General features: G+C 41.3%; 1 protein-coding gene and 1 long non-coding RNA gene across 3 annotated transcripts in view; one reads left to right on the forward strand and one right to left on the reverse strand.

The window, feature by feature from the left end:
* Positions 1-3819: 3819 nt before the first annotated feature.
* On the reverse strand, positions 3820-7594 carry LOC137481449 (uncharacterized). Its single transcript, XR_011003501.1, has 2 exons — positions 6869-7594; positions 3820-5766 (listed from the first exon to the last, which is right to left on the reverse strand). It is a non-coding gene; the product is annotated as an uncharacterized lncRNA (long non-coding RNA).
* FBXL2 (F-box and leucine rich repeat protein 2) overlaps positions 7550-12938 on the forward strand; it is a 52184-nt gene continuing 46795 nt past the window's right edge. Inside the window, exon 1 of one of the 2 annotated variants that reach the window (XM_068203173.1) lies at positions 7550-7900. In XM_068203173.1, coding sequence (XP_068059274.1) covers positions 7577-7900 — 324 coding nt within the window. In that variant the 5' untranslated portion in view covers positions 7550-7576. Of the gene's footprint in view, positions 7901-8287; positions 8339-12938 lie in introns of those variants that run through there. The other variant, XM_068203183.1, reaches the window with a different exon arrangement.

The following is a 12938-nucleotide window of genomic DNA, read 5'->3' on the forward strand; positions in this document are numbered from 1 at the left end:
GTGCTGTTCAGAAAAACAGCTGCTAGAAAAGGACACTTTAGTTACCTCTTATGTGTTGATTTTGCCCTGTCTGACATTCTGCACTCAGAAGAATGCTGGGTTGCACTCTGAAAAATTTTTAAGGCTAGTCCAAAACCATGCCTTTCTTCCCAATTAATAACCTCAATAGAGCTGACTCCTGGGAAATGTAGAGATTTCTGGTGTTTCCGTTTGATTTTTTCTCTTCCCTATCTCCCAAATCGACACCTCAACCCTGTTCTGCTGCTATAGTCTGTAAATGCCAGGAATACAACAGAAGGATGACCATGGATAATTCCAATGCAACCACATAAAATCAGAGGGAAAACATCAGGAAGAAATAATAATGCTGCAGAATGTTATAAAATAAGTATTTTCAAGCCAAGTAATTTAATTGGTATGTAAAAAGCTTTTCTTCTTCCTTCCTTGCATAAGATGACCTTGTTCACCACCACTTTAGGATTGATACTTTTTCTCAGAACAGAAGATTGCACTACATAAAGTCACACTATACATTATTGCTATTAATAGCTTAGCATCAAACTCACATTTTAACAATGATAACTCTTTCTGCCTGAAATCTGCTATTGCTTCACCCCGCTGCCACCACTCCTCTGTAAAACATCTGCTTTTCATCCATCCTCACACTCCTCCAAATTCTGACTCTTCTCCCCACAGTTTCAAAGATCCCAAGCTTGCTCATTTTTTGGCTGCTTCCTGCCTTCCTTGTTAGCCAAACTGTGACTGGCAGGAAGTGAAAGCATGTAAGGTCGATCAGTCTGCTACAGAAAATACACGCAACAGATGGAACAAATGCACAGGCTTTGTAATAATCCTATAGATGAACAACACAGGAGGTAAGGCATGCTCCAGCAAGTGACCTTAAATAACACATTAATTGGCATAAGAAAGGGGACATTGCACTGGAATGTGAGACCTGGCACCCAACATCTGTGTTGTCCGTAGATGTCACTTATATTTTCCGTAGAGGTAGGTGATGTTTAGGCTCTACAAGGAACAACTCGGGGAACATCTGTTTGCTTCTTCCCATGGAGTCATGGGACATCACACCTATGTCAGATGGGACCAACAGCAATTATTGAAGTGATCAGGGTCCCTCCACACATGAGGTAAAAGCTTTTCTACCACTTACCACTGGATGTAAAATGTTCGTGGACTTCCAAGGAAATCCTAGACCATGCCAAACCTTGACCCACTGATATCAGTGCCATTTTACCAATGGATTTATTGAAATTGGGATCTTTCCCCTAGAGTAATTAATTGTTCCATTCTGTATCTTTGAAATGTTTTTTCTATATGGGGTACACTGTGGCTGTTATTTGATGTAATTATGGAAAATCTCTATTCCTGCAAAGCGCTTGTCCTTCAGAAAACTAAAACAGCATCATACTTTTCTATTTTCCAAATAAAGTAGAATCAAAAGAAAAAAAGAAGTGAATTGCAGAGTATGAATTCCTGAACTATCTTCACGAATGCAAATAGAATTAGAATGCAGATTGATTTAATTCTGTGACTGTGGAGGAAAGAAATTGATACATTTTGTATTTTTTTGTGTGCCTTTATTTTTCTGGCAGTGAAGGCACACAAAAATATATTCTGTATATATTCCTATATTGTCTAAATAACATATTCAATATGAATTTAGTGTTATTCACCCTTCAGAATTTATTATTCTCTTCACAAATGTGCTTATTACAACAGATAGTTGCAGTGTTGCCATTAGGATTTCGTCACCATTTCATGTAAACCAAACTGAAAGTTATTTTTATCTCTTATGTCTCCAGTATTTAATAGATATTTCCTACATAAAAATGAAGAAATTATGGAAATTCTTTAGAAATACAGTCTTGGCCTTGATTTTGCATGTTCTTTATGTTATTGCACACTTTTTTGATAAGTTACAAAATTTCCAATCAACCATTAGTAATTGGTTTAGCAGTTGTTTCAACCTCCCTCAAAACCCTTGTTCTCATTTTTATTCCACAGAAGGCAATTTAGGGCTCCATCTGCAAACACTTGCTATCCAAAGCAGTGCTTGCTACCATTGATAGTCCCTGCAAAATCAAAGTACAAGTACTTTACCTAGTAATGGGAGTCTGGAGGACTGATTGCAAATGTTCATTTAATTTTGGGAAGACATTCAGGCAGGCCATCTTTCACACTAGACGTGTACATACCATGTTCAGTAATGCCTTCCTTCTAGTTCTAACCCTGCCTCTACCCAGCTGTATGACATTGAACAGGGGTCATACCGGGCTGTGCTGCGGTTTATCTTGATTTAGAACAGAAACAAAAACTGTTCCTGGGCATTTGGGAACAAAATGCTTCATCAGATAATTTGAGAACTAACAGTGCCAATGACAGAAGTACACTGAAATTTTCAGTGGAAATGTACCCTTCCAAAAATCCATTAAATGAAAAAAATTCAAAAAAATTTACCCCATCCATCATTTCCATATGGACATCTAAATGGACATCCCATTTGTGACTCCCACTGTTTCTGTATACAGTGGTCCCACCCAGGGGTCCATTACACGAAACACCCTCACAGCATAAATATTTATGCTTCACTTCGTACATATATTTGTGTTTGCATCTTGAGGCATGTAATTCCAGGCTCCCTATACAGTCAATAGGGAGCACATGGATTCTTTACTTTTTGCAGGTCATTATAAAGCCAATATATTGTTCTAACCTAAGCAGCTAGTTTAGATGCTTAAAACTCAGCTGTGTCCAAAACTGTGCATTGAAGCAACTGAATGCCAACAAAAGAAAAACCTCAGGCATGAAGTTCAAACTGGTAATTTGGGAAAGCATCATTACCAAATGGAGCAATGACTATATAAATTAGGTATCTTTGCTGTATCTTCATCTGTGTTCTTTACTGTGCTCCAACCTTTTGCTGGTGAGCCAGATGAGAAGGACTCCTCTGCATTTAAGTCTAATCCAAAGAGTCCAGGGTTTCACAATGTTTGCTTTTTCAAAGAAACAAGCACATTCTTAAAATTTAAGAAATCTCAAATAAGAAATATGCAATAATGGAAATGCCAGAGGCATGAAATATCTCTTCTGTTAAAGCAACAGAATATTTTCAAAGTTTAGAGAAAATACACATCCTGCCTAGGCATTTGACCACAATAATTTTCATTCTTCATTTAAAATTCTAGTAGTTTTCTTCTCCTTTGCTTTTATCCAATAGAACTCCATTCAGGTTTCTACCTCCTGAGACAAAACAGATGCAAGGATTTTTAGTTTAGGTGACCAGCAACTAACTATATTAAAAGGCTTTTATTTTGCAGTTGCAAACTAACATTATTGGAAAATTCCAAGGTACAATTTACAGCATAGAATGGGTTTATCAAACATAATTTTCAAACAGCTGACAAACATAATTTTCAAACAGCTGAATTGTTTGAAGTTATGACACACATAACCTAAATTCAAATGTTAGGTCTGCTAAATTTTATGAATAATTTGAGTGCAACAAGCTGAGATTTTTTATGGTACTTTTATGCAAATAAATATACATACATTCCCCCAAAATACAAAGCTCAAGAAAGAAAGCCTTTGCAAAGCATCTTTAAGAGTTCACATTTTTATCCTTTAGTGAGTGGCTTATAAATGTCTTTAAATTAAAATTAAAACCAAAAAGCACTACAGCATAATATATAAACAAAGGGTTTTATTGTACTTTGCAAAGGGTATCCTATTCCATCACTGCTTCTGCCACTCTAATATATTCACATGACTGCAACAAATGGGAACTAATTCAAAGGAGTGTTAAACAGTAAGTTTTACTGGCATTTATTATGACACAGACAGAACATTAGGACATGCAATAAAATACCACTCTGCTTGTGAACCTAAGTTTTATTTTTACTTGCAACCACACAAATCTTACAACAGTGACTTTTTATACCTCTAATTTTGCTTCATTTTTTTTAACATAGCTCCAGGCCAACTATACTAGGCTATTGGGGACACCATACATGGTCAAACTGCTACCAAATGTCTGTACCCTCTGTACTGTTGACAGACATATGCAACAGCAGCTAAACATATGTACTATGTCCTTCTCTGGAACCCAAGTTACCTTTCCAAACTTTTATCAGACTAGTTCTCCCAAACAAATATTTTCTAAGGGCAAATGCGATAGAAATTTCAACACCTCTTACTTAAACTGGAAATTAAATTAAAAACACCTGAGCAGAGATCCTTCTGCATAGCATTGAAAGTGTGCTCTGAAATGCAATTTGAATATACCATATTAGAAGAAATATATAGTGAGAAAATTCTGGAGCTGGATATGGGGGAACCTCTATAGCAGCCCTCTGGTTTTATGCTTACTGAACTATATCAGCAGGTGAGGGTAACCAATCACACAGACACTTACAGGACTAATGCCATGGCTTATCAAAGTCTCTCATATAGATGATAATTGTCAAACTTTGCCAACTCATCATTATTATTGAGTGACTGTGGTAAAATTCAAAGACTTTGGTTGAATTTTTGTTCTTTATTTGCATAAAGTAATTTTCTGCTGCAAAGATTCACTAACACAAAACTGAATCTAAAAACACCACTTTGAATTTTTCTAGAATAATGAGAACACAAAAGAAGGACCAACCCTGGCCTTTTAAATCTAGGAAAAATGACTGTTATGGGAATGTCTTAAACACAAAGCTCTCACACATCATCTGTCTGTGCCTGAAAATACTGTTGGTTGACATTCAGAAGGCTTCCTGTAAGTCCTGTAAGTAAGTAACTGCACGGTACTCATGACCTTGTCCAGCCACGTGCTGAAAATCTCCAACATCGGAGACATCACTGTCTCTGTGATCCCTGTTCTAGTGCACAGCCACTCGTATTGCCACAAACCTTCTTATATCCAGGTGAAATTTCCCTTTTTGCAACATATGACCATTATCTCTTAGTCTTGCACAGGACATCTTCAAAGACAGTCTAGCTTCATTTTCTGTATAACTCCCATTTTAGGTGGTAGAAGCTTGCAATTAGATCCCACCTGGACATATTGTCTAGATTGAATAAACACCAGGTCTCCCCTTGCTTGGCATAGTCTGCCAAACATTGTAGTGCTCTTACACTTGCTTCTTCCCATTTTGTCAACACCTCTCTGATGATGAGGATCCAGTGCTCACAGCACTTCAGACGCAGTCTCATAGGTGTTGAATAGATGGATATAATCACTTCTCTCAGCCTACAAGCTACTCCCTTGCTAATGCAGTTTTTTGTTGCTGCCAGAGCTCACTTCTGACTCATGCTCAGTTCATTGTCCACCAGAGAGGGACAGAGCTGCCCCTGCCTGTGCTCTTACAGAGGGATACCTCATCATAGATGCGGGATTTGGCATTTACCTTTGCTTAGTGTCCTGAGATTCCCATCAGCATTTGAGGTTACCATTTTTGCAGTTTGCAAAGGCCCCTCTGAATGGTTGCCCTGCCTGGCAGCAAGTGACACGCTTCTCACGATCTAGGGGTGAGGTGGCGGAGGATGCACCGTGCCACTTTGTCAATGTTGGGAGGAATGGGCCAAATGCAGAAAACAGGTGAGGAGGACTGTAAATTGCTGAATTGATGTTGCAGCTGGGAATAACCTTTGATAAGCCTGAGTGAACAGCAGCCCAGTGATCCTCTAGCATGGATCGAGTTTAACGGTGTCTGTGTCTCTGCTTGGGTACCTCTGCCCAGGTGTTGCATTGGGGATCCCCTAGATAGCGAGGTAATGGAAATAAATTTACTCTTAAATTTAAAACTCTTATATAAATTACTTTCTAGCTACGAGATTGTAGTTGTTCCAGCTGATGGACTTTTTCAGCTTGCAGGGGTTTTTTGATTAAAATTTTTTTAATTTTCAGATGATACCACAATATAGACAAAAAGGAGTCCAAAAAGTGAGTAGTGTGGTGCTATAACACCACTAGTTAATCCAGACCCAAAAGGTTGGATTTCTGTCTCTTTTCCTTCTTGTGGGATGAATCAAAGAACCTTTTTCTTGTATAGTGTTTTTATACATAAAATATTGATTCAAATCTATTTTGCAACAATTTGTTCCTTCTGACAGTTTTCAATCAAATGAGAACTGATATTAGGCAATGAAGAGTTTACTCACACATTTGCCTCCTGTCTTGCATCTCTTGCAAAAACACATCCAAATTTGGGTAATTATACTGAATTCCTCATCATCAAAGATCGAGGATGTTTTGTAATGCCCCTTCTTTTTGCAAAATAAGATTTTTTTTTCCCTTCAGCTTGCTGCAACTATAACTGATTCTAATTCCCTAGATTTCTTTATTTTTACTGTAGTCATAGCGAAATTTGTCACTATCCTTACAATACCGTCCAGACATTTGCCATATGAAATAAATTTTTTAAAAAAATGTATCATGGGGTAGTAATATTTTTCTTTTTTTAAATGTGAACCAATAGAATTTAGAAACTGCTAGTCTGGACCTTCTGCAATTCAGCTGAACATGTCTAAATTGTTTATACATATTTCACATTTCTGAGGCTTTCTTCCCCACTATACAAACCAGATCAGCTGTATCAACCAGGTCATTCTCCAAAATCTGGAGAGTAGAAGACACTAGATTCAAAGATGTGCCAACAATGGTATGTGCATGTACCAACTATTTCCATGTGGGTTCTGAGAAAAGACACTTTCATAAGAAACTATTTTTTACTGTTAATCAAACCAGAATGTTTCATTCCTTAAAGGAATGAACGCAGCCAGTTCCAAATAGCAAACTCCTGTTCCTCTGCAATGACCACTTCTTATAAATCTGAAGGACTGAATCAACAGAAAACAATACCTGCTGGGGCAATTTTTTCCTCCTGATTTTTCCCATCTCCTCACTTTTGCATGGGGTATTGTGACTGCCTAACAGATGTGACCCGTAAGTGCACTACTAACAATGTTGTATTTGGCTTTGACAGTGGTTTTACGCTGAGTGTTTGCAGAAGCAAGCCGTGCTCTTACTGACAGCACGCATTGCCTGAAAACTCTTGGCTGGATGACAGAGCGGCTCTTGTGGATTTTTTCAGTAGCGATTTAGGATGTTATCGTCCCCCGGTCATCTACAGTCATGGTTGAAGTTGCAGCCCCCGCGGTGGTCACGGAGGCATCTCGGGCTGAACTTTTCATCGCTCTCCACAGCTACCCGAGGGGAAGTTGTAGCCAGATGGGAGCTGAACCTCTTCTACCTCCTTGCAGTGAGATGACCAGCTGTCAAGGCCTGAAGCTGAGACCAGGGAGATTTAGATTAGATATTAGAAAATAAAAAATTCACTGTTAGTGTGGTCAGGCATTGGAATAGGCTGCCCAGGGAGGTGGCGGAGTCCCCATTCCTGGAGGCGTCTAAGAGGTGTCTGGATCTGGCGTTGGGTGATGTAGTTTAGCGGTGTAGGGGTTCCAGTGGTAGCGCTGGATTGATGGTTGGACTTGATGATCCTTAAGGTCCCCGCCAGCCTTGACGATTCCACGATCCTGTGTCTCCAGGAGGTCACTGCGCCCAATACAAATGCAACGCCAGGCTGCAGACGGGCGGCGCAGGGCGCAGCCACACCTGTGCGAGCAGCACCCCGCACAGCCCCGGCAGCGCGGCCAGCCGCCCCGACCCCTCTCCCGCCCGCAGCGCGGCTCCCGCTGGACGCCAGCGCCTTCCCCCGGGAGGCGGCGCGGGGCGGGGCGGGCCCACGGCGCAGGGGCGGTGCCGGTCACGCGGGCGCGCGGCGGCCCCGCCCCGGCTCCGGCGGCAGCGGCGGCGGCGGGGGCACCTGGCGCCCTCCTCGGGGCTCCTCGTCGCCGGGACAACCGGGATCGCCCCCGCCGCGCCTCTGCCATGGTGAGGAGCCCGCGGCACGGCCCCGCCGCCCGGCCGCAGCGGGCTGGCCCGGCCGCCCGGGGCCCCGGGCGGGCAGCGAGTGCCGGCCGGGCCGTGCGGAGCGGCCCCGGGGCCGGGCGGCTCAGCCCGAGGCGAGGGGGACGGGCGGGGGAGCGCGGGGCGCGGATGCGGGGCTGGGCGTGCGGCCCGGCGCGGGGCTGCGCCCACCCACGCTGTAGATGAAGGGAGAGGACAGTGGCTGTCTGCCTGCCCGTCTGTCTGCCTGCCCCTCTGTCTGTCTGCGTGCCTGCCCAGAGCAGGTGGGGTCGCGCTGTCCCTCACTGTAGCACATGCCTGCGTGTCTGTGGTGAGGTGTGACGGGCGCCTTGCCTCCACCTCCTCCCGTGCAGCGCCGGAGCAGCCATGGCAGGGCTCTGCCTGGCGTGTGACGCGAGTCAGGTGTGTTGTCCGCCTGGATAACGCAGGAGGGACGATGTGTCTATATGAGTGTGTAAGGCGGCCGGGGAATGATGAGGGTGTGTCGTCCCCCTTATAAAGTCGAGAGAAAAAGCCAGGGCGTGTGTCGGTGCGCAGGGCAGGGATAGGGTGTCATCGTGTGGATGCACGGGTGCTGGGTTTGGGCGCTGTGCTGTATCCTTATGCATGTGCCGTGACTCAGGGTGTGGCATGAGTGTAATGCTATGGCTCTGTGTGTATCTGCTGTGATTTGGGCTTCGAGTATGGTGTGTTTGTGTTGTAGCAGAGATGTGACATTGTGTGCAGGGCCATGACATGGCATCGTATGTATGTAGTTGTGTCTGCCTACTGCTGTCTGGTACGGGCTTGTTCCTGTGTGTAAATATAGTGAATATTGGGTGTGGCATAATCGGTGGATATTTTTAAAGGCATGTATGCTATGGGTGTGGCAAGGATTATCCGTAGTCCTGTACGTACGTAGCAGATACAGGGTATGGTATTTTGTGTGTACAGAGCAGCAGTGGCTTGGGTGTGTGAGCGTGCATAGCTGTGATGTTGTGATGTGTGTGCACGGATGCATTTATAATAGATTTGAGGTGTGAGTGTGGCGGGTATAAGGTTTGTTTCACCTGTATGTGGGGATGGCACAAGGAGTACATGTGTGAGGAGGGTTGCAGCGGAGGAGGAAGAGCAGCTGTGGTTTGCTCTGTGGGGAGAGCATGTGGGGATGTGATACAGTACGTGTATGCCACGAGTGGCAGGGCAGAGATGCATCAGATGTTTGTGAAAGGAAGTTGACAAGGCACGCAAGGGGGAGTGTGTAGGGACAGGCACAGCATGTTTGGAAAGATGATTGGTTTGAGCCGTGTTTTCAATTACAACTTAATTGTCTGATGCCTTACTGCTTCACAGTGATAGTTACAATGATAGATGCAGCAAGAAAGCACAGTTGCTGGCCTTTCCCACATGAGGAAGTACGCAATGTTTTAAGGCAATCACTTCGTGTGTATTTATGTGTGTGTAATGATAGTAGGTTTTCTGGATCGGGTTCTGGGGAGGCGGAGGGAGCACTCAGCCTCACAAAAGGAGGCTGAATATAGAGAATATAGTTCTCTATATTCCTGTGGTGTTGCAACTTTTCATCCTTTACATGAAAGCTTGTTCATGCAGTCTCTCTTTCTTTCCCTGCATATTGCCTTCTCTTTCTTCCCCATACTAGCCTGCATGTTCTGAAGGCAAGCAAAGCAACCTTGAAAACTAAAATGTGAGGTGGAATAAAAATATGGATAGACTGTGCATGATTGCAGTATGCTTCTGTGTAGAATCAGTTTGGATTTGCTTTGCAAAGGTCTTAGGATGTATCTGTTGCAACAAGGACGAATAAACCTCCATGAATGAGGCTGTGGATGGTGTAGCATGGTGGAGTGATTGTGATGTGACTCAGTGACATGTTCTGCTTCACATTAATATTCCATCAGAGAAGATGCAGTATCTTAAGTCAATTGAATAAAATGGATCTATCTCATGTTCTAAATTTAAGATAGATTACAGACTGAAAAACAACTAACCAAATGTTTATAAACTGCACCAGGGGAGGTTCAGGTTGGGCATACGGTAAAATTTCTTCACTGAAAGGATTGTTAAGCATTGGAATGGGCTTCCCAGGGAGATGGCAGAGTCACCATCCATGGAGGTGTTCAGGAAACTACTGTGGCACTTAGAGCTATGGTTTACTTGACCATATGGTGATATTTGGGCAGAGGCTGGACTCAGTCTTGGAGATGTTTTTCGTTCTTAATGATTCTATTATTCTGTAAGTAAATATTTTCCATTCACCAAATTCCAGGCATGGAGATTTTCTTTGTGGTCCATTTTGACATTCCCAATGAGATACCTTTAACAGTCTAAACTCAGCAGACATAGAATCTGTGAAGCAGCATTAGTGCTGTAATTGCACAGGGGAAATCTCAGACATTATACCATCTGCTCTGCAGATTCTTATATTGGGCAGCTTCTTAGTTGCACTTGACAGCTGTTAAGCTGTTAAACACCATTTTTGGTATTATTTTAAAGTTTTTCAAGTATTTTATTCAATGCATGATTGTACTTGAATTTTTCTGTCTTATAGGGTTAGTCCTGTTCAAGTTATTATTTCCTTCTTAATTCTTCATATCTTCATAGAATTAATTTTGAGCAATTAACATCAGACCTTTTAGAAGGGGGAATATCAATGTTCCTAAAAATCAGAAGGACTATTAGCTTACTGCTTGCTTATTTTACAACAGACTGGATTATTTGGTCATCCTAGTTAAAATGAGGGATAACATGGGGCTAACAGATGTAGAAAGTTACTAATAAAAGTCATGTTTTCTGTAAAGCATAGCAAATATTTTTAGGTAGGTGTAGAAAAGTAGTACTAGTTTTGGCACTGTGACAATATTGATCTGAATCCCAGCAGAAGGCTACACATTGACAGTATTTCAGCTGTTTAATCACTTGGAAGCCAAAATACTGCATTAATTTAATGTAAATTGTCATCAGCTGGTAATTCTGGTAGTCTTTCTACTGAATTAGAAATGCACACAAGTGAGAAATGCTAAGTAGAACAAAACCAGATGACATTGTGACACCAAGGACTTCTCCCTCAAGCTAGTTTAGACAATAGCCACAACATTCACTTGCATTTTTTCTAGTAATCTTTTTAGGAAAGTGATCCATATTCTTCAAAGACATCTGCTTTTCCTTTTTTGTGTGGTTTTGCTTTGTTTTGTTTTAACCCCTCCATGTGTTTTAGGACAATGGAAGAACTGTTAAAATTTCTCATCATACTTGACCAGTGTATTTTGGGTGACTTGATGTGACTGTGATAGAGCATGAGCCCAGCTGTTCCCCTGAGCTTTTACAAAACAGCTTTCCCACTTGAACTTTTAATGTAGAGTGGGACCTTCTCATTCTTCATAAAGCTTCTGAGAAGGAAGACTGTATACACAGAGTATCTTCTATATGGTGAAAATCAGATTTACATTCTTAAAAGTGCAGAAAAACATATACATGAGGCATTAAAAGTGTATAATGATGAGCTTAAAATTCACTACATACTGTTATCTACTCTTTCAATTCCATTTCTTTTTTTTGCAGGATCAATAAATTACTTGCATGTCTCTCTTAAGCTTAAACAGTTCTTGAGACTGAAGAACAAATGGTTTGTAAAGAACAAACATTTTTCTCAGCCTTATTTTTCAAAAAAATATACTGTACTATGAATGTCTGAAAATCTGTGTATATAATGCAATTCTACAACGCTGTATGAAACCAAATGCATTGTTTTTGTGACAAAATTAATTATAATGCAACTGCAGTCCCTGTGAATCATTTTGTGATGGAAGCTGCCTTAGATTCTATTTCAGTATGTCTCTGTAGAGTCTCAAAGTTACCTGAGTGGTCAAAGGAAAGTATCTTTCTCAGGTGTTTTGAACTTAGGCTTTTGCAGCTTATATTTGAGTGTTTGATACTTAAGGAGAGATTTGTTACATACCTGCTCAAGGAAAAGTAAGCACAGGATCTGTAAATGCTTAATTTTTGCTGTCTCAAATGACCGCCCTCTTATGCATCCGCCCCCACCCACCTGAACCAAAACAGAACAAAATCCATCCAAACAAAACTACAGCATGAATTTAAATGTTTAAAATGGAGTCAAATAATTTCTGTTGGGTACAGGGAGGTAATGGAAATGTAGCAATAGTTGACGCAAGGGCACCTCAGCTGACAAAATCAACCACAGCCAATTTCTTGAGGTATTTCCCCTGGCTTTTTATCTTTGCATTGGACAAACCACTGCTAGAGGAGGACTGGAAATTTGCCCTTTTCTGGACTTGCACATTTTTAACTGTTTGGAGCTATGAACTCCTGCTGTGTAGCCCACAAGAAAGTACTCAATATTTGGTATCAAGCTGCAGCACTCGAAATATTTGCCTTAATTCTTGTTATACTCCTCTTTTTCTATTCCATTGTTTTCCTGTGTTCTCCATGGTAGGCAGAAGGAAACAGTAAATTTGGTTTTCATTGAATTTTGCTGTTCAGCTGATTACCTGGTATGTTCTGTAAACTTAAATCAAGGAGACAAGGACATAATCAAATCTGCATAAATGTGAAACTCTACCAGTATGTCAAGTTTGTCTGTCTTCAGAGGTTGAAATTGAGGTCAGAGCTTCACAGAGAAAAGGCATTTCCATATCATAGCTTGATGTTACATGGTAGTTATATAAATATTAAGGGCAAAATGTCTAAGTGTGCTTGCAGACTATTTTCAGAACTACTTCTGAAACAAAAGTATCAAGATAATTTTATTTCTTCAGAAATTCAAGAAACATACATTTTGGTAAATACTGAATGTCTAGTTTCTCCTCTAAATCACAACCTATTACCTTTCTTGAAACAGTTTGAAAAAGATATTTTGGAAATGCCACTATGATGCTATTTCCTTTGAAGTCAGGTGTAATTACTGCTTGTAACCATGAAGAGGTACCTGATTTTGTCTCTTATAATTGAAAGCTTTTATTAATAATGCATTACATGTATGGCA

Source organism: Anomalospiza imberbis, chromosome 1 (genome assembly GCF_031753505.1).
Source record: "Anomalospiza imberbis isolate Cuckoo-Finch-1a 21T00152 chromosome 1, ASM3175350v1, whole genome shotgun sequence".
NCBI classification, from domain to species: Eukaryota; Metazoa; Chordata; class Aves; order Passeriformes; family Viduidae; genus Anomalospiza; species Anomalospiza imberbis.